At 42.4% G+C, this 21,783-nt stretch overlaps 1 protein-coding gene across 1 annotated transcript in view; it reads left to right on the forward strand.

Annotated features, from left to right (window-relative positions):
• Window positions 1-1,582: 1,582 nt before the first annotated feature.
• The window catches only part of BICC1 (BicC family RNA binding protein 1), a 91,643-nt gene continuing 71,442 nt past the window's right edge, over window positions 1,583-21,783 (forward strand). Inside the window, exon 1 of the mRNA XM_085064193.1 lies at window positions 1,583-2,033. Within this exon, the coding sequence (XP_084920319.1) occupies window positions 1,598-2,033 (436 nt within the window). The 5' untranslated portion in view covers window positions 1,583-1,597. The remainder of the gene's footprint in view (window positions 2,034-21,783) is intronic.

The following is a 21,783-nucleotide window of genomic DNA, read 5'->3' on the forward strand; positions in this document are numbered from 1 at the left end:
ATTTTCAAGTTGTTTCGATATTAAATCAATTTGATATTGTTCACTTTCTTGTCTACAAAAAAAAAAAAAAAAAAAAAAAAAGGAAGAAAAAGTCGGTTTAGTTCTTGAGGCTGCCCCACACATCTAAGGTACACTATAAGCAAACTATTAGGAGAAAGGGAGATTGCAGTGTTATCATGACCTACATTCATATTTTGTTCTTGTGTTTTTGACTTTGGACTTTTTATTTCCTGGGGCCATGAGAAGTAGCAGAGGATCTTGTGAGCAGTGCTTTGCTTGCAAGCTGCTGGCTACCATCCACAGATGCTGAGACCACAAGGAGAATTAAACACTACCATTAAAAACGAGATGTTTCCAGTAAGAATGCCTCACTCCATGCACTTAATGTAGAACTGGAATCATGGATGTTGTAGAATTCATACTGTCATGGAACTAAGTGGGAAATATGTGACGACTCAGTAAGACAAAATTGGAACTCTGTAAAAATGAGTGCATGTTGAGACTAGACACAGTGCAGGTGCCATCTACCTGGAGTAGCAGCAAATCTCCTCACGAATGTTAACATGGTCCTTCAAGCTGATGTTGTCAATGAGGTGAGCTCACCACCATGTCAGCTGTAATTTTTGTATTGGCTTCCAGAGTGAGTCCAGTAACCAGCTTTGTTCACCATAATTGCATGGATGCTCCAGCTCTGGAGAAGACATGCATCTGCAGTACTGCCGGGTAGGATACCTTATGGGATTCCAGACACAGTGCTGCGGGATAGTCTCCTAGCAGACTGGAAAACAGCGATTAATTGAAACAGAAAGCTTTTGTTGGAGTGTGTGATGTGTAACTGTTTTTCAGAAAGGATTTCTCTGGTTCAGTAGAAACAAGCCGGACCCAAAGAGAGCAGGGAGTCCATGCTTCACTCTTGTCCAGGTGATTTGGGCAGTGATCAGCCTCTCAGTGTCCAGCTGTGGGGACAGCAGAATGTCACCGCTGCCACCAGGCCAGTGTGGCAGCTCATGCTGATGTTTCCTCTACACCACTGCGAGCTTCTGGGCTGAAGCTGTTTGCAAAGCGGTATGAGCTGTGCCGGTGTAAAATCCAGCTCTGGCACTCTGGCTGCGGATAGACAGAGCAGTGCTGGAAGGTGACGCAGTCTCTGGTGGTGTGTGCTGCAGACAAGGCTTCGTGCAGCGGAACGGCCAAGCGGGGAGCCAGGGCCCTCCCCGGCGTGAGGGGATGTGCCAGCCAGCGGCTCCAGCACATCGGCAAAGCTGAGCAGAGCTGCTCCCTGCCGCCCACACGGCGCGTTTCGGGATCGGCTCCGGGCCCGGTGTCACTCGGCACCGCCAGCCGCCAGTCCCGTGTCGCCGCCGGCCCCCTCAGGGCGTCGGGATCCCGCTGACGGGGCGATCCCGGCTGGCAGAGACCCCAGCTGGCAGAGACCCCGGCCCGGCGCCCTGAGGCGGGGGCGGTGCCGCTGGGGGCGGTGGCATCTCCCCTCGGCTCCCCGCCCTCCCGCCGCGCCTCCCCGCCCTCCTCCGGGGCCGCGGCGCTGCCCCCTCCCGCCGGGGATATCCCCGGCCCCTCCCCGGCGGGCGGCGGCCCAATGGAGGTGGGGATGTTGTACGGGCTGCGGGCGGGCTGGGGGCGCCGCCGAGCCGCGGACGCCGCCGGGCCGGGGCCGCGTTCACTCGGCGGGGAGCCGCGGGCAGAGGCGGGCGGCGCCGGGGCTCGGTGCGGCGGCGGCTGGGATGCGCCGGCCGGGCGGCTGTGGGGGCAGATAGCGTCCCGCGGCGAGGCGGTCGAGTGGGGCCCGGGGCGGCGGCCGCCGGGCAGCGCCATGGCGGCGCAGTGCGACCCGCTGAACGGGTACCTGCCCCAGCCGCTCTCCGACCCGGGCTCCAACAGCGAGCGCAGCGCCGACTCGCCCGCGCCCGGCTCCGAGGAGGACTCGGCCGGGCCGCCGCGTCCCCTGCACAGCCCCGAGTGGGGCGAGGAGCGATTCCGGGTGGACAGGAAGAAACTGGAGGCCATGCTCCAAGGTGAGGGCGGGAGCGGCGCGGTGCCCGGGGGGCGCGGGGCGGTGGCGGCCCGGAGAGGGGAGAGGGGCCCCGGCTCCCGCCATGCCTTGTCCTGCCTCCCCCTTTCCCGGCGGAATGGGAACCTCGTCCTGTCAGCCCCTTCCCCGGGCGCTGGACGCGGGCCTGGGTCGGCGGGAGCCCCGCGGGCCGGTCCCGGCTCCGGGCGCTGTCGTGGCCTCTCGGGCCGGGGCTGCTCCCGCTCTGCCGAGCGTCCGGCGCCTAGCCCGGGTGGCCCGCTGGCGCTCGGGGCAGGGCTTGCCCCGCCGTCGCGGGTGGTGCTGGTGCGCAGCCCCGGCGGGGTTTGTCCCGCGCCGCGGGGCTGCGGCTCGGAGGTCCCGCTCCCTTACAGTGTCCTCCGTGCAAAGGGAACATCCCGCTCGGGCAGGGCGCTGCGGGCTCTCGGCTTTCGAGGAACAGCAGCGGGCAGGCAGCCGCTGGAGCCGGGCGTCCCGGCCGGGGGAGCGCGGATGGCTCCTTGAGTTGACAGCGGCCGCCGCTGCCCGAGACTGGCTCGGCCCTTGGCTCCGCTTTCGGGGGTTTTAAAAAAGTTTTTATTCTTTCCTTGAGGCTACATCTTTTATCCCAGTATGTTTTGAATTATCTGACTCTCAGTGGAAGTTACGTAGGCAGCTTTAGACAAAGCAGGAGTAGCAATTGCTGGTTTTGTTGCTAAAGAGCACGTAAGTAGGTTTGAACCAGTTGAGGATGCTGCTGAGCGGAGTAATTCCCCGGGGTGTTCCCGGCTGTGTGGTCTGAGGAGCCGGTGAGAACCGAGGTGAGTTTCAGACCTCAGAGTGTCAAATCTGTGTGTGTTTGGACCAACAAGAAGCGACGGTGATGGTTTAAAGAAGGCGCTCTTGCCTTTGAAACTGTTTTGTAAACATTTAGTGTTACACTAACATGGTAACTCACATATTTATGTTCATTTTCAAAACAAACAAACCCTTGACAAATGCTTCATGTGGTGTGTCACAAGGAAGGCATTTCAGTCACTGGAAGCTGTAAGTCTCCCTACTTGAGCATCCCCTGTCAGGGCACCTGCCTTCCTCATTGCAGCCGTGCCTGGGAGTCTGTGGGAGCAAGCAGGGGACCAGGAGCTGGTGAGTTGGGTTGGTCACTGAAGAGCTGCGGTTTGACTTGGTGACTACAAAGATTGGAATTTTTTTAATTGAGATGCTCTCTCCTGGGGGTGAGTTAATCTTTAATCAGTTAATACTTCAGTGCTAGTAGAAAAATCTCATTATGTAATGCAGTAGAGAGAAAGGAATTTGGAGAAACAGAGCAGCAACAACTATTTATAAACATGTGCTCATCAAAAGTGTCTGAAAACCAAAACCACATGGGTATTTCTGTGTAAAAAGTGGTAGGGAAGGGTCAAAAGTTAGAGTTCTGTAAGAAGATGAAGGTTGCCTTAACTTTTTCCTCTAATAGCCCAATAAATTTCCATTATCTCATCCCTTACATAGTCCTTTCTTCTACTGCCTGAGGTAGTAATCATAGAGGGGTAAACAAAGCTCCCAAGCAGAAACCAAATACTGTATAGGTTGTGTGACCCAGTAGAAGCCAGTGTCAGAATGTAAGATTTTCTTTGCTTCTTTTTCAAATCTTATTTCTTATCTTTATATAAAGAATAAAGTAGTACCAAGTACATGGGTGGTAGAGCACAGTGAATAAATGCAAGTAAAATAGTGCCTGCTTTTTGATGAGAGGTTGCTGTCTGGGATACATATGCTTCACATGATGGTTAGAGGAGGTTTTGCTTTATGTAGTTATACTTGTTATGACAGAAAGTTTGTGTAGGACTCAGTAATAAGTGGATTTATGTGCAAATCTGAACTGTCTGGCTTACTGTTAATGAAAAACTGCTTATTGGGAAACATGAAGCAAACATTGTTTTCTCTGTCAGAAAACCGAACTGTTTGTTAAACATTGTTGGTTTTTGTCAGTTTCCTTGCTGAACTTTACAAGTATTTGTCTCATCTCTTGGCTTACAAGAACCTCAAGCACCAAGTAGCTCTGTCAGGTAAAGCATTGTGAAGCCAGATCTCTAACTGGTGTCCAGAAATTCAGAGTCAGTTATGGTGCTGATTACAAGCCAAATTTGATTTTATTTTTTAACTTGTCCCACTCTCCCCTCCTTTTTATTCTGTCCATCTTTTGGGAGTGGAAACTTTCACTTGCCCTAGGTAGGAAAGGGACAATGGAAAGGAAGCAGTGTGTACCATCTCCAGAAACACACTTCTGTTAGAAAACTTGTAGGGTTGTGGTCCCTATGGTTTTTAATACTAAATCCTTCACTGTATGTTCTTAAAATATATAGAAATTGCATCATGGAAGAGAAACATCTCTCTAATCCAGATGATGATGAGCAGATTTCTTATTTCCAAAAGTTAGCCAATTTTTTACCTTTTTTTTTAAGTCAGGCTGATGTAAATACAGCTTTTTGTTAATCTTAAATGCGTAAAAGCTGCTCTTTTGCCTTTAACAGCTACTAGAGAGCTTGTTTACATTTGTGAAAGCTACTTTTTAAATGGTTAAGCTTTCAATATCTTCTAGTGATCACCACACCTCTCTTAAATTGAGTGAGAATGCATCATCTTTAGTTTGGTTGTCTTTCAAACCAAGTTTGAATGAGCATCTGTTGAAAAACCTGTCAGGAAATGTTGTCATTCTTGCTCGTGGGGGCCTTGGATTTTTTTGTTCATCAACATCTGTTGTTTACTGTACTAATAATGAAATGTAAAAAAAACTATCTGGGAGAAAGAATATGTAGCAGCTCTGTGTTCAGCTTGGTGCTGCCGTTACTTTTTGCATTGCTGATTTCTTTGTAACTTCTGCCGTGGTTATGTTCATCTTTCCTGCCATTGATAGTTGGTGGATTTTCGTGAGGGCTGAGGCTGATTCCAGTGAGACTTACCTGGGAAAAGCAGACTGCAGCTCGTGAGGGCACTGGGGCACCTTCCTGTGAGATACAGAGTAACTGTAGGAAGTGCTGTAGCAAGAGCTGGGTAGCTCTCTTTCAAAAAAGAGGAGTTGCAGGTAGTTTGCTCCCAGTTGTATCTGAAGCAGAAATCAAATCTGACTGGAGGTGTCAGAAAATTTTGGTAGATTTCAGGGTGCTTCCTCTCCCCCCACTTTAAAATAATTGTATTGGTATTTTCTGAATGGTTCTGTTTGGAATAGCAGAAATTGCAAAAGCTGTGGTAAAACACTTGAAAAAAATAACAGTTATAACAGTTTTTTCCTTGTGTTGGTCGTTTTTGTATGACTTTTATTCCTTGTACACAGATGACTGGAATAATATCCCATAAACAAATCTCAGTCTTTACAGTAGGGTGTAAGCTGTGTTATGCTGCATGTCTTCAGCAGAGTTTGTTGGTGAACAGATATTTCTAGAATAATTTCTTTTCTAGGAGGCCAATCTGAATAAAACAGATCAGCTCTTCTTTTCAGCAGTGACAGAAGATGGTATTTTGTAGGAGCCCTATTAATTATAGCTGCTCTGCACAAATTCTGGTAAATGCTCAGGTGACTTCATGTTGTGGGATGATTTACTTAATGCATGTTTGAGTGCCTGTTACCATAACAGCTGAGTACTATTAGAAAAATGCAGAACAGTAAACTTAGGAAAGCTGTCCAAAAAGTATCATCTATCAGCTAATGTTGCAGCAATCTGTAGGCTTAGACTAGTTGGCCATGATCATTGAAAATCCCCAGACCAAAGGAAGCAACAACTTTTTTGCTTGCATGATGTATCTTATTCTTGATTACAAAATGTTATGCCAATCTTGCATTTCAAATAACTTTTTCTTTGTCATGTTCTTTAATGGACACGGGGTTTTTTTGTGTGATATTTGTGGTTTAAGCACACATGCTTAAATACTTTGTGACTTTATAATGCACTATCACACAATAGTAGTTTGGTAAAAAACCAAATCCATGCTGTTTTTTATGAGTCTAAATCTAGTAGTGGTGTGTGCACCCATGTTATGTATGGCTCTTTCATTAAAAAAATAAAACAGGACTTGTTAAAGTTCTGTTTTTCTCCATTCTGTTTTGGATTTTTTTATGCATTATCTTTCATTTTGAGGAGTCTTTGGGGTAATTTTAATTAGGCATCTAAAACTTTATAGGTGATATTTTTTTGTTCTGTGGTTTTACTGGTTTTGTTGGGTTTTTTTTTTTTCCTTATGAGGTAATTCAGCATTTGCCTGACTATTTATTGATAAACACATGAAGAAAACACAGATTTACATGCCCAGGAAAGTCTGAAGAGCACTCAGCAGCACAAGAAAACTATTTGCTCTTGAGCTCATCTTACAGAGCAGGTTGTGCTGCTACCAGGTGAGCACCTTGGCAAACAGCACTGGATTTAGTAGTGACTGTATTGGTTGTGTCACAGGTTAGCTGGAGCAGGCCAGAATTATAGGAATCATGTCAATCTGAATTTATGTAATGCAAACTCGATTCCTAAAACTAACAGCTCATTGATTGTTTTCCAGGCAGTAGGGATAAAAGTGCTGTAACTCACATTCCATGTGAGCAGCCAGTGCAGGCAGATCATTGAGGTACCTTTGCATAGCTCTGACTTGCCATCACAGCATTGGGTGAGCTCTGCCTGTCCTACTCCCTCTCTTTAGGTGCTCTTTGCCTGTCATGGGCAGCTAGAAAAATGCTCAGCTAGTACTTTTCTGCCAAAACAAGCCCTATTTTTGTTAGGGGGAAGCGACCTGAATACTTAGATAACTTTTTTGCACGCTTTAATCTGGGTGAAACTTACTGTGAATCAATTGTTAATTCCTTTGCCTAAAGGTCACCCCGAGACCATTGTCTGATCTTGATTGTGCTTATGCAATGCCTCTTTCTGATGCCTGGATGATAACCAACTTTTGTTTGCTGATCCATCAGGTAAAACTTGTGTTTAAACAAGTATATTTTCCCTGCTTAATGCCTAACTCTGTTGGAAAGTATACTTCAATACTTTTCTTAGTCTCCTCCACTAGTTTGTTTCATCTGCAGAGGATGATAAATTGCTAAGTGTGAAGGGGGAAGCATAGTGGGGGAAGAAAAGCACTTTTATTTGAATTTGCTAAAGAAGACAGAGGTGTTCTAAGAAACTCAGGCCCCTGTTGAGGGCAACAAACACTGTTTTCATCAGAGGCTAGACCTTGAAGATATGAATTTTGAGCAAGTTAGCTGATGAACAGGCAATCATGATGATCCCAATTGCAATGGTTTCTGTGCAGGGAGGGCAAGCTCCATGTTAAAGTTTTTGGGTTTTATGTTTAAAGGGCTAAGAAGGAATTACTGATATTCCTCTGGAATTTTTTATGTGTTTGTGATGGTGGCAGAAATCTGTCCAATAAAACTAAGTGCACTGTGGTCCTTCAAATAATGAGTGTACCTTGCTTGCAGCTGAAGTTATAAATACTCTGAGTGCTGTTGATTTATACTTCTGTTTACAGTTCCTATGTCCCTGTTGGAGCTCCAAGGGTTATGAACTATGTCTTGTCTTTGACCAGATTTGTACTGAAATATCTTAAACTTTTTATTTTAGTAGGTCCTAACCACAGCTTCTTTTCCTAGAGGAAGAAAATGTGGCTTTTTTCCACTAAATAGTGAGATTTCTGTTGGTGGTTTTTATTATATTTTGTTCCTTGTAATGTGTCAGCATAACCTATGCAAGGACATAGTTGTGGGGAAACTGGAACCTTCCTAATAGCATTTACATTTGTTTTTTAACTTATATGTAGCAGGAAAAAAGAATCCAAGTTCTTTGTCAGGTTTTCAAATCCCTAAAGTGCTGAACAGTCTATTTCTACAGAAAATAAATACATGAAATGTATTTGTGTGACTTGTAGTTCTTGCATTCCATTATTAACAATTGTAATAATACCACTTTCTCAAGTTTCAATGTTCAAGTAGTACAACGGACTATCATGGTTTGGCATGAGCTGCTGAGTTAAGTATTGCTGGCTTGCACATTCCTGTCGGTTATATTGTAATCTTTACCTCCATTGGAAAATATGTCCTATTTTGAGTACTTATTTCAGGCTCTTGGCTTTATGCCTCTCAAACAATGAAACATGCTAGTTTTCTTTAATTTTAAACTTCTGTGTTGAAGAACTAATAGCTTTTTAAAAAACATTTTTACAGTAGTGACCTTTACTGTGAAGACTCTGTGGTGACTTTCATGAACTTTGAGCTTGAAATCTAGTATGACTACAAGCTGGAGTTCAGTTACAGAAAATATGCACAGCTAATAAGCTATCTGAAGGAATGAGCACTTGATTTAAGGATTTCTTCTTTAAGATGCTACCTATTAATGAGTGGTAGTTTCTAAAATAATTTTGACTTCAGCAAATCAAACAATTCCTTGAACATAACTTCAGCCTTTGTTCAGTATTTGTTTTTGTTTGACCAGGCTTTCGTGTCTCTGGCTCAGACCAGTGTGAGTGTATTGCATGAGGCGAAGGAGCTCTTCATGTTTCAGTGACTTTTATAGCTGATTTCTGTAAAGATGTCTGCAGTGATATCCTCTTTACTGGAATGGGAATACGTAATTTAAAAATAAATAGTTTTGTGTTAAAGTTTTATTGATGTTCTGAAGGAATGCTCAAGAGTGAGAGTTACCTCACTAGATAATGCAGTCTAAGGAGTCTGAGTAATCAAGTTCTCTCATGTATGAAAGGAGTTTTTGGATACCAGGTGGGAAAACTCTTGATGTCTCTGCAGGAAAAGATGGGTGTGATGGATAGGGGGTTGAAAACAAACATATAACAGGGAGCACTAAGGGTCTGAATAAGTCACTTGCCCGGTAGGATAACTTCATGTAACTTTCCTGCTGCAAATCAGATTTCATTGCGAGGTTGATGGGCATTATAGCAACATTGGTCTGTCCTACCTGTTATCCTGCTGTGCAGCTCTACTGTAATAGACACCAGGGTACAGAAATTGGGAAGACACAATGGGCATGTGCCTCCAGGATTGTTACAGGAAAAGCTAGACTTGGAAATCTGTGTGAGTGGGTGCATCCCTGGGTGGCTGATGATAATGCACTGGGTAGCAGCCAGGTGAACTGCAGGATTATGATCTCCCTGAGGCTGGAGAGGTGTGATGGAATAGCTCTTGGGACTGGAGTCCTTCAATGACAGAGTCTTTAGGGTGCACAGAGTGGGATGCTGAGGAGGAGGTGTTGCCCTGTTGTGTGAGGGAGCAGCAGGATTGCAGGGAGCTCTGTCTTGGAGCACACCACCAACCATTTGAGAGTGCAGGGTCAGGAGTGCTGGGTGGTTTGACAGGAGCCTCCTGCAGACCATCTGGTTAGGGAGAAGCAGCAGGTGAAGCCTTCAACCAGCTGGAGGGAGGCTCTGTTTGCAAGCCTCGATCCTCATGGAGGACTTCAACCCCTCTGTTCTCTGCTAGGGCAAGAGCCTGGCAGGACACAAGCCATGTAGGAGGTTTCTGAAATGCTTTTATGACACCTTCCAGACAGGTGATTAAGGAAGTAACAGCAAGAACTGCTTTGCTGGGCTTTTGCCTTGCTTGCAAGGAAAAATTATTCAATGATGTGAAGATGGAGGGCAGCCATTCAGAGGAACCCTGAGAAGCTGGAGAAATGGGCCAAAGGAATTTTATGAAGTTCAACAAAATGGAACATGGAGTGTTGCACCTGGAAAGAAAATAACTGTCACAGATTGGGACCTGACACACTGTGCAGCCCTGGTGAGACACGTCAGGAGTGCTGGGTCCAACCCTGGATTCCCCAGTGGGAGAGAGACAAGGGCATTCTGGAGCAAATCCAGCAAAGGGCCACAAAGCTATGGAGGGACTGCAGTGACTGACATCGCAGGAGAGGCTGAGACATCTGGGATTGCTTAACTCTAATTGTGAGAAGAGAAGGCACAGGGAAGACCTTATGAATTGTGTGTGTCAGAGGATATAAGCAGATGGAGCCAGAATCTTCTCAGTGGTGCCTAATTACAAGACAAGCAGAAAAATGTCATTTTATGACTGTTCCTCTTTTTCTGAAAAGGAAATAATCCATAAAATTTGGAAACTTTTCAGTTTTTTGCAGTGCTCAGTGCTGAAGTGAGATCATTGCTGTCTCTTTTGGACTGCAAAGGAATCAAAGGATTCTTAACTACAATTTCAATCATTGTGTTAAAATACTAAATCTGAGATTGGACTGTAATATTAAAGCACAGTGTTTATTAATGTTAGATAGTGAAGATGACTAAAAATACATTTTTATGTAAATCTTTGATCAGATACCAGTATTAAAACTAGCACTTTGCAGCCTGAAGTGTACTGCAGGGCTGATGAAATTGTGACTGAGTTTGGAGTCAATTTGCCTTTGAGGGCATTGAGAAACATCTGCTTGGAAAAATGATCTGTACATCCCACCTTTAGCAGTCCTGGTAGGATTTGGCTGTGCTGACCTTCAGGTCCCTGCACTTCCCAAGGAGGGAAGATGGTTTGGACAGGCAGTTGCTGCTAGAGCAAGTCTTGGTTCTCACCCCCACAAGGAGTGCTGGGTGCTGTGTGGCTGCAGATCATGGTGGTGTTGGGGTGCTCTGGCTGACAGGAGCACAGTGGAGAGTCCCTGCAGCTGGCTGGCTGGCTGAGCTGGGACACAGATCTGCTGTGGCAGCACATGGACTGCTGTGCTTTGCTGCCTTCAGACAGCTTTTGAAATGTTCATACAAGGATGTAGCTGTGCTTAGCTGAGTGTGCTTCTCAGGAGCTGGAGGTTTTGCTGAGGCTCTGTCAGGGTTCTCTCCCAGGGATGGGATAAGCTAACTGGATGTTCAGTGGCCCAGCAGTGGGAGCTGGCTGTGGGCTGGAGTGGCCTTGCTGGTTCAAGTGGTGTAGTTCAGGGACTCTGTGCTCTGGATTACACCACATCCTACTTTGTGTTCTTGCTGATGGTATGTGAGCAAGCTGTGAAAACAGGACTTGGTAGTGCAGCTGGGATTGGAGTACAGTCCTGTTATCTCTATTGCTTGGATTCTGTTGTGTAAACCACAGAAGTACATGTTGCTCAATTTATGTTTCCTGGAAGTGTCTTCCTTGCTCATGTGAGTGAGAAGAAACAGGAGATAACTTGTTCTTTAGGTTTCTTTTCCTTTGAGGGTGAAAGTTTTTTAAAATATCTTTATAAATGTGTCACTTGTGGTGAGAGAGAAAATAGGTGATGCATTTAAAAGGCATGAGATTTCCAGTCATTCTGACTACCTCCCAAATGGCCAGCTGCCAGCAGCTGTGTCTTGAATTTGGCATCTTGAGATCAGCAGTTTATAAATGCTGTGGAGTAAAGCTCCTTTTTTATTGCTTAGCTTATTTTTTTTTTTAGTTGCCTGGGTTGATATGTTCTAGAACTTTAAAGATCAGATTTGGGCGCATTCCATTAGGGGCTGTGAACTTCTGGGGCACACTGGTCACTTGAGGAAGTGCTTTCCAGGACACCCACACAGTATGCCATCTGAAGTTGTTTTGAAGATGAAGTGATCCTTTTGTATGCAGTTAAATGTTTTAGCTGTTACGATTTCTAGAAGGGCTCAAATGCAGCCTGGTAGAAAAGTCACTAGCCTGGAAGGAGTATTCTTTGGTGAGCTGCTTTGAGACTTCAAAAAATTGCTTTTCTTTGCCCCATCTGATTTGAATGCTGAGCCTTTTCCCAGAAGTAGGAAGCTGGTCAGTGTAGCTGGTGCCAGACACAAGGCAGCTGCATCCCCCATTCTGATGCAATTCCAGGGCTTTTCTGGTGTGTAAAGTTGTAATAAAACTTGTGAAAAGTACTCCTTATGGATAAAACTTGATAAACTTGTATGGAGAAAGTTTTTCTCAAGTATTAATATATGAAAATAGTGAGTCCCTATTTCTTTTTTGGCTTTCTCTCTGTTGGGAACACGTGTAGATGCAAGTGAGGCATGAGCCATCCATTTTCCATTTACTAAAATCCTCTGCAGGCCAGGCCTGGGAGGCTTTGCAAAATCTTGGTTCCATTTTCCCCTAAAACTATGTGATATGAATGAGGTCTGTAAGAATGATTTTCGAGGAAAAATAAGCAGCAATCATTTTGCTTATGTGGTTATTGTCAGGCTTGCAGTATGTAAGTGATGAAGAATGTTTATTGTACTCAGACTTTTATATGTATTTTTTTCCACCCCATCTCCTAGAAGAGTGTTTCTGATTTGTTTTGCTGTGGGCCTACTCAACATGTTAAGAAGCTATGGGTTGATAATTTTTTGTAGGTCTCTCAGTCCTTCTCTAAAGCTTTTTAACTTGCAAAGATAACTTCTATTTGTAGGAGTTCCAATGCTAGAGGATTTTGCTGTAGCTACTAGAATATTACAGAGGTTTTGAATGCAAAAAACTATAAATAAGAGTGCTAAGGAAAGAAAAAAATGAAGCCTCATTCTGGACTATTCCAGTGAAATATACCTGTATATTCAAATTATGTATTTAAAAACATTGAGCTATGTGTTTTCTCACTTACTTGGCACAAAGTATAGGTAAAAGATTGAATGATTGTCCATACTAGTGATGAGATGACAATCAGTACAAACCCAAAATACCATTCTGCTCATGTGGAACAGCTCAGATCATGAGCTTCGTCTGTTTAAACTTGGTTCTTGGAAGGAATTATGCTAGATTTCCTTGCGAGGAGAACGTGCAACATTTTCATAATCAAGTGGAGCAAAATGGTCTATAGTATAACATATCTGAAAATTGGTATGAAGCCAAGTAAATCTGGTCTGAAAGAAGCAGTGCTAAATGATAATTGGAGGGAGAAATTGGTAATACTAATGGTTTATCCTGTTTTGAAGTGCTGTGTTTGTTTTCTGGAACATATACTTATATCTGTGTTCTTCTTGCCTCACACAATCACAGAGTGGGTCAGGAGAGACCCACAGGGGGTCATCTGGTCCTAGCTCCCTGTTCCTCCTGGAGCACATGGCACAGGGCTGTGTCCAGCTGGCTCTGGAATATCTCCAGGGCGGGAGGCTCCACAGCCTCTCTGGATGATCTGTCCCAGTGCTCCGTCACTGCACAGCAAGAAAGTTCTTTCTTGTGGCCAGGCAGAACTTCCTGGGCATCAGCTTCTGCTGTTGTCTCTTGTTCTACCTCACCATGTAGAACTTGGATTTTTATTTTTTTTAATTGTTTTGATAGTCTAAGGTTCCATGGTGAGGTTACCAGATACTCCAAAGTTTTAAATAGATTTTCACTCCTTCCTTTTTTGTTTATAAAACAATTTTTAATTCTTCATACAGGTGATGATTTTTTTTATGTTTAAAGTAGACTTTGGTTTGGGGAGTCTGTGTTAAACCACTCTGAATTAGTGGTTTAACCTTTCAGTGTGCCTTTTACCTTATTGCCAATAACTTTGTTTGAATGGAGGGCTTTGATTATGTCTATTTTGATTGGCTCAGTTCTGTTCAATCTGTGCCTGCAATAAATTTATGGCAGTTGAATATATAAGATCAGTAACTTAAGACTAAACATCTTGAGAGATGGAAAAAATGAAATCCATAGTTCTAAAATAAATATTAAGTCAATTATAAGCGATGCAGTGAAACATTTTTTATGTTTAGGAGATTGATGTCTTCTGAAGATATTCCCCATGACCTTTATGGTGAGATTTGTGTTCCTTGAGGGTGTATAAACTGGGATTCAGTGTAATCAAACCAGGAGCTTTGTTGTAAGGGAGTTCTTGTGCAGAACATTACACTGAGGTACAGAGCCATGATGAGTGAAAGATGAGCCACATGCTGAATAGAAAGTGGTTCAAGTCACCTGTGTTTTAAAATCATATCTCCATGTGTGTAATGCTTACATTTCAATGGAAAAATATACCTATTTATTTATGTGGAATTGAAATGAAGGATACATTTGCATGTCACCCTTGCTGTGATGTGGAAATACCTTGTTTTGTCAAAGGAATATGAAACTTGGTCTCCCTTTCTCTGAATGTGTAAGTGCATCCATAGGTAAGAAGTGCTATACAGTGGTGAAATATTGAATTACATTCGATGGCCTTTATGTGCAGCTGAAGCAGGTGAAATAGCATTGATTTAAAGAGTCTGGATGTGGAATACATTTTTAAAATACTGTTTTATATAGTGGAAAAGAGTCTTGGTATGTCTTTAGTTTTTTAGTTAAACATAAGTGCTATTTTTCCTTAGTAAATTTGCTTCTGGAGTGTGTATAAAGTAGTGGATAAGAGAGAATCTGTTTCTAATCTGTTCCATGTGCAGAAACAGTGGGTAAATTTGATCAAATCTTTAGTTCTTTATAAGCAATTCCTTTTTGAAATACAGACATATTCTGCAGAATTTTCTTTCCTTCCTCTGTGTGGAAGACATTACCATCATTAGAGTCCAGAATACATGGATTCTCAATATGTGTGAAATTTTTCAATGCACTAAACAATTGGACATGTAATGATGTTTTCTGGGTTGCTTAGCAGCACTCAGGTTTTTTACTTTAAGTGGTCTTCAGTGACATCTTTAGATTGTTCAGAGACTTGGCAGAAATAAAAGAAGTCATTCCAGAGTTTGAGACATGAGGAATCGTTTAAGCTGTAGAAAAAAAGTAGGGTTGGCTTATTGTAAAGTTTTGTATATATTTAAACATTTACAAAACTTTATATTCTGTGTTCTTGTAAATGTTTGGGGGAAGTGAGTGCTAGTGGATTATTCTGCTGGATTTTAAGTACAGCTTTAGGTGTTTACCACCTGAAAGATGCAAACAGGTAAACTGTATCTGACTGAAGTTTTTTTAAATTGATGTATAAGTAGTTGGAAGTATGTTTTCTGTGTTTGTGTAGAGAGCTGAGGGTTAGTGATCTTTTGACTTGAGACTATAATACAAACCAATTAAAATGCAAAATGTTAGTACACTTTTTTCCTTGGAGGATATCAATTGTGTATTTGCAGGAGTCTTTTCATTGGGTGTCTCTCCTGTATCACTGCAGAGCTTCTGTTGGCACTGCCTTCCCTCCAGGCTCGAATAGCCAGCCGAGAGCTTGAGACTGGTTTTAATAATGTGTTAAAGAATTAAGTGCTGTCAGCTTCGTGCTGTCAGCTTCGTGCTGCCTGAGGCGGCCTTTGGTGTCTCTCTTCCCTGCTCCTGCTTTGTTCATTGCGTGAGTTAGAGGAATGTTCATCCTCCGAGTGCAGCAGTGCCTTGGGTCTGGCCGCTGCAGGCCGGAGGGAGGCGTGGGAGCAGCGAGTGGCTGAGTTGAAGGAAAGATTTACACGACTGCCCGTGCAGGTTAGCCAGACCAGAGGGTTAGTGAGGGCTGGCAAAGCCAAGTTTTTCAGACGGACAGGAAATGTTTTTCAAGTGGGAAATGTCGGGACCCAAGAGGCGAACGGAGACGTGACTAAGAGGATTATAAAAGTCCAGTAGCTTTGGATGAGCACAGGAAGGATCTCCCCATACGTTGCACGGCAGCCAGGCACGCTGTCGGGAGAGGAGCTGCTCAGTGCTTCTGTTCAGCCTCTCTTCCGCTCTCTTTCTGTTTGTGCTGTTTTATGGGAGGAGAGGAGGAGAAACCACTCAGCAGCGCTGTTCTGCCCCCTCCCAGCAGTGTGATGGATCGAGATCCCTTGGAGCACATTCGGCATTGCTGCAGCTGGTACCCAGACTGGGGCTGCTCCGCTTCGTGTGAGTGAGAGCAGGCAGGGAGAGCTGGGAGCCTGCAGGGGCTGGGGGAACACTCAGCTTTGTTCCATCCTCTCCCAGCGTGCCCTTGCCGATGGCCTAGGTCATTGAATGCTCCATCGGAGTGTAGGCTGTGGTGGACATGCTTTGCTATGTACCTACCCAGGCTTGTGCTCTTTCCATGGGATGTGTGGAGCAGGGAGATGCAGTGCATGTGTCCAAAAACAGCTACTCCAGTTCATCAGGCTTGCCTCACTTGAATGGAGGCAGTGGCAAGATGGTCGGGATGTTTGATATTTGATATTTTCGTGCATTTTTTTGGGTGCATTTTGTTTGCTGCAATTAAGCAAATTCTGATGCTTCAGTGCATGTTTTCCATGTTAAAGGTGTGAACTGGAGGACTGTGGTGTAGAGCTGCTGGTTGGGTGTCAGTTGGCATAGATTTGCATTGCTCTACTCTAAAGAGAAAAGCCACAGCCATAAAACAATTTTTGCAATCTTCTTGACAACAGCGGAGACTTTGACATACAGCTGAGTAGTCACTTGGTAGGGGATTGGTATCATTCTGTTTTACTCATCATCTTGTAAATGATTAAAAAACATTATTGGGGGAATGCACATATTTATAAAGTAAATAGATTTTAACTGGTAGTGTGAGGGTAATGGTAAATTTACAGATGGAGCTTCTTATTCTTGGAAGTCCTTAGTATTTAGCATTTTGTTGTAATTTAACCTTTGTTCCATCATTTTAATAATCAAAGCAGTATAATGCACTCTTAACAGTGTCTAAGTGATTTTATATCCTGCAAAAGTTTAACATCAGCAGAAGTGAAAACATGGTCCTCAGTTCCAGTTATAAAATAGAAAAATATATATGATTCCCAAGTGATGTAGTCTTCTCAAACGTTCTGCTCTTGGGCTGTATGTCTTTTAGCTCAGAAGTACAAAGTCAGTTTCTCTTGAGGTAGCCCATGAGTTAAACCTTATTGGATTTAAAGGGATAGTGTCTCAACATTTTTGAGGACAGAGGTAGAGGTGAAGAGGCTGTTTAGGAGGAAAACACCTTTTTCAGCAAGTTAAGTAGCTTTAAATTAATTTTTTTTAATGTGCTCTAATGACACTTGGTTCTTATTTAAGTAGTGGTTACTGTGGCAGCTGGATCCCAGGTGTGCTCCTTTTGCTCAAATACAGACTGGTTTGGGATGTTTCTGGCAGGAACTTATTAATTACTGCAATATAGAGATGGAAGTGGACTGAACACCCACATTGAACACCTTGGGGACTGGTAGCTAGGCTGAGCTAGCTCAGCAGCCTGGTGCTGTTTCTTCAGCAATGGAAGAATAGTTTCCTTTTCTGGAGAAACCTCTCTTTGAGGTCAAGTGGGCTCATGTAGGCACAGTGAGAACTGGTTAACTTTCACTGTGAGAGCTTAGGCAACAGAACCAAATCTGCTTTTCTTTCCTAAAACAAAGTTTTTCTTCTGACTTTTTAAATTTGGTGATTATTTTTCATCAAGTTACAGAAGAAATTTGTATCAATTTCTGCAGATTGGTTTTGCCAAGGTTGTGAGTTTGTGGTAGCCAAGCAGTCTCATGATTTCAGGGTAGCAGCTTAAAGAGCTGAAAAGTATTTTATGGTTAAATCCAGTTGAGCTGTAACTGAATACCCAAATTCAACCAAAATCAAAATAGAAGGAAAAAATGCAAACAGGAAATGTTGCTTTTTTTGGCAGTCTTAATAGCAATGGCTTAGGAACTCTGGAAATGGAGTGCACTATCCAGACTTTCATGTCTGTTAATTCTAGATGGTTTGGGTTTTTTAAAAATTATGCATGGTTGAGATAGGCAGGGATTTTTGGAGTCTAGTGAGCTGCTTTGACTGTAACTTCTGGCTGTTACAATGTCCTTTACTCCACAGGAGTAATTAATAAGCTTGCATGCTTGTCCTTACAGGACAATCTACTGGTCTCCATACTACTTAGTTAGCCCTAATTGCTTGCAATGCCTCATTGTTTTTAGTAATATGCCAAAAAAAGCAAACACTAGCCAAATTCTGTTTTGAAGAGACAGCTGAAATAGTTGAAATAGCACTGGTAAAAAACCAGCATGAAGGAAGAAGCATAAATTAAGTGATAAAGTCATTGTTGGCACAGTAGAAAGTACAATACTGTCATGTTTATCTCAAGAACAGCGTGAATTGTGAGGGTTGGAGCCACATCTCGTGGGTCATACTTGTGCTGTTGCATATATGCAATAAACTATGTGCAGTTGGTAGTTACACTTCTGTATTATTTTTGAGCTCAAGATGAAATACTATTGAAGGTATGTATTGTCTTTAGAGTAAATAAAGTGTGTCTGTAATTTTTTTTTTTTAGAATATCGGGATTTCAGTATCAGGAGATGGTGTTCTGAATCTTGGGCTTGCATTTCTCTGTGTATGTGGACTTCTTTCAACTGTAAAAACAGACTTGGTATAAAAATCACCCACAGTCTTTGCAAACTTAGGAACTTGGAAAATTCCTAGGGATTAATTGCAACTCTAGGAAGACCCAGTTAAATAAAGTCAATAGTAGGAGGCTTTGCTTAATACTTATCATGTGTGGGTAGGGCTGTGTTTGCCATTTTTCTGCAGGAGGCATAATGTAGTTTATTCTGAGTGGATGCTTCAACTGTAGGGAGGATTTTTGTGAACTGAAAATGCTCATTTTCTCTGGTGGTGTTTGCAGGTGCTGTGTGCCAGCAGGGCTAAGTGCTGCTTGAGTTGTCTGCCTGGGGAATGGTTCCTACCCTTTTTCAGTGCATTTGTGATTTAAGATCCCTGACTCTACCACTAGAACTTAGTGTTTAACCTCCTTGCTCTTCCAGTGCAGTCTCCTACTGTTTACCCTGCTTAAAGACTCCTGAAACATGAACTTTCCAAACATTCTGCAGAGGAACTAGAGCAGCAAGTCCTCAATTTTTCCCCTTTATACGTGGTTTTAAAGTTAATCCATTTTAACTGCAGGAGGAATGTATTTTTTCTGTTGGCTGCTTTGCACTGCCCAAAGCTTTGGTTCACGTTGCGGAACATCTTGAAATCTATATAATTGTAATGGAAGAAGAATGTTAGGAATCTTTTGTGGACAATTTTTTTTTCAAAGCAGAGCTTTCTGTATCTTTGGTGAAGAGCAAAGATTGTCATGGCTTTAACTTTTCTGTTCCTCAGTAGAAGGCATTTTCATATTTAAGGGCTCCATGATCTACCTTCTCCTTCCTTTCTCAGGAAATAATTGTTGGGTTGGCAATTTTCAGTAAAATAGGTAGCCTTAAATTTCCAGTTTTCCGCTGGTGGCACATCCCTTCTTTGTTTTATTTTTATTTTTCTCCTGGATGGCTTTGTGGCTTAGTCAGCATTATTCCAGGCTTTGCATAGTTCTTGCAAGCCTGTGGGAATACTGACCTGGCTTTTTCCATCCTGAGTTGCTCTATGTGACTAAAAATGCTGAAATAAAGGTCAGAGGCTCAATATATTGAGAACCACACAGTTTAAGAGGTGGTTCAGTGGAGGGATTTTTTGGTTAAATTATAACAGGAAGAAGCAGTAGACATTATTTTGGGTTTATTATATATATTATATATTTACTAAAATTTTTTATCTTTAACTTGCAAGTTAACTTGCAGAACTTCCCAGAAATCTAATCTCACTCAATACATGAAATATTTCTTTTTGGAGGGCTTGATAAAGCTTAGAGGAAGTACTGGAGCATGTGAAAAATGACAGTTTTTTCTGTGATTGTGATACTTGCCTGTATGCATTGCAGTTTGGTGTTGAAAAGTTATGTGGCTTGAAATAGCCATCAGAAAGAAAGTGGGGCTGAGTTACAGTGTGTTCACCTCTTACATAACCTCTATACTTTTTAATGAGGTGGTTTTGTTCCTGCTTTTCATTGTTTACCATTTACTCATTTTACAGATTTTGATGGGGAATGAAAACCTAAAGCAAATTTTTTAATATTTCTTAACTAGATCTGCTTAGGACTAGAACAAGGCTTTGTTGCATGTTTTATTTTTGTTTTTAAAACTAACTACTAGCTGGTGTTTACTGGAAACAGTAGCCAAATGTGGGTACATAAGGGGTATTGACCAATCTGTGCTCCAGGCTGGTGGTGGTGATTGTTTTTCACTGAAAGACAAAGCCAAGATCCCCTTGGCTGTCAAGTGGCAACAGTGCCATTATATTTTTACTCTCCAGCAAAACTGATTGCTTGGGGCTTGGTTTATTGTTAGTTTTGTTGAGCATAAAACACTCACATCGTTCTTTTTTGGTTGGAGAAACTACTGATGGCTATTGCAAACACACATGTAGTCATTTTTTTTTATTGATGGGTAACTTGTTTCTTTCACAGAAACCTGACCCCATGACATGCTTATTTATGTCTGGGAATGCTGACTTTGAGCTACTTCACCCTGCTCTCAAGTGGACTGTATTTCCTTAGGAAGGTTTGCAGTTCAAAGACCCCTTGCTTGTTTGAAACCAAACTGTTGTTTGAGTTAGAAATCACGCATTTGCACAATGTTCTTGTTCTCCCACATATCAACGTACAGATGTGGTTATTGTAAATTAAAGATACCCTGTTTGTGTAACTGAATCGGGAGGACCTTATGTTTGTGTCTACTTGTGTTTTACATCATGTGAGTCACACACACTCAGGGACTTCTCAGGAGCAAACACAGCTCCATAAATAAAAGAGCCCTTTTTCTATATTGGCTGTCTTTATCATTCCTAGCTAGAATTATTCTCAAGAGCAATCTCTTGTAGTGTTCCCTGTGTATGGCTCTTGGCCATGCTTATTTTAAAGACTTTTCAATAATATTTTTCCTTTTGCCATGCTTCCTTGATACTTTAGTTGATGTTTTATGCTAGTTATTTCTCAGTCACTTTCAAGAGAACTTCTTCAGTACTTTTGTACCTGCATAGTAAAAGCTTACTTTCCTGTGGTTTCCAGTCTAACTTATCTCTTACCATAACAATCTAATCTTTATCTAATTATCAGATGACACTGTAAATATTCTTTCTTCAAAAACTGGCTGGAGTTTTGGTTTAATTCCTTGTTGAGTCCTGAGAGTGACATTATGGTCCTTGATTACAAAAGCTACCATGAAATTGATAAGTGTACTATGTCAGCTCAGCCTCAACAGATCTGGATGTGTGTATTAGTTGTCAGTTAATTATGATTACTCCAAAGAACACCAATAGCCAGGTAACAGGGCAAATAGCAAGGTCTGAAAGTAGACTTGATTTTTCTCTTTGGTTCACTAACATTCCTTCCAGATTACTAAGATTTCCATGTCACTTAAAAAGTGAGTTTTGGCAAAAGCTTTATGTAAGCATGAAACACATGGGCAATATTTATAAAAACTGGGATATTTTGCAAGTGCAACATGTTGAGAGATGTTACACAATGCTTAGCCCACAGTGGTTTTTATGAATAGGTGGCAATGTCATTCTGGGTTTGGTGACAAAGAATTGTTTTTGCATTTGTTACTGAAAAAGGAGTTGATACTTGACATAATACAGAAAAAAAAATTGACAAACCTTTACGGAAAAGATCCAAATTGAATAACACTGAGCAAAAATGGTAAAAACATTAGTCCTGAAAACAGCATTGTGTTAAATCAGCTGCATTAACATCTTGCTACTTAAGCCTCGTTTTGTTTGCAAAAATGTTATTTCTTGAGCTAAAGCCCCCACGCAGGAACTGAAGGCAGAAGTGGGCCAAATATTAGTTCCTTACTTGTTATTGTTTGTTTTTCTAGATTTTGGCAGAAATTGCACATTCTTTGTTTTAATTTTTCACTTCCCCACACTTGACATTTTATATCCTTTAAGTTTACAAGTTTCTTTCCAGTTTGTTTTGCGTCAACTCAAAGGGTTTTGTATTGGATCAGCTCTTCTAAGCAGAACTTTCCTGAGTCTTGAACATAAAAAGGGGAATTTAATTTCAGAAATTGTCAAGGTTTCTAGATAAATGAGTTGTGTAACTCAGAATTGCAGTTGT

Source organism: Lichenostomus cassidix, chromosome 6, assembly GCF_008360975.1.
Source record: "Lichenostomus cassidix isolate B80296 chromosome 6, HeHo_3.0, whole genome shotgun sequence".
NCBI lineage: Eukaryota > Metazoa > Chordata > Aves > Passeriformes > Meliphagidae > Lichenostomus > Lichenostomus cassidix.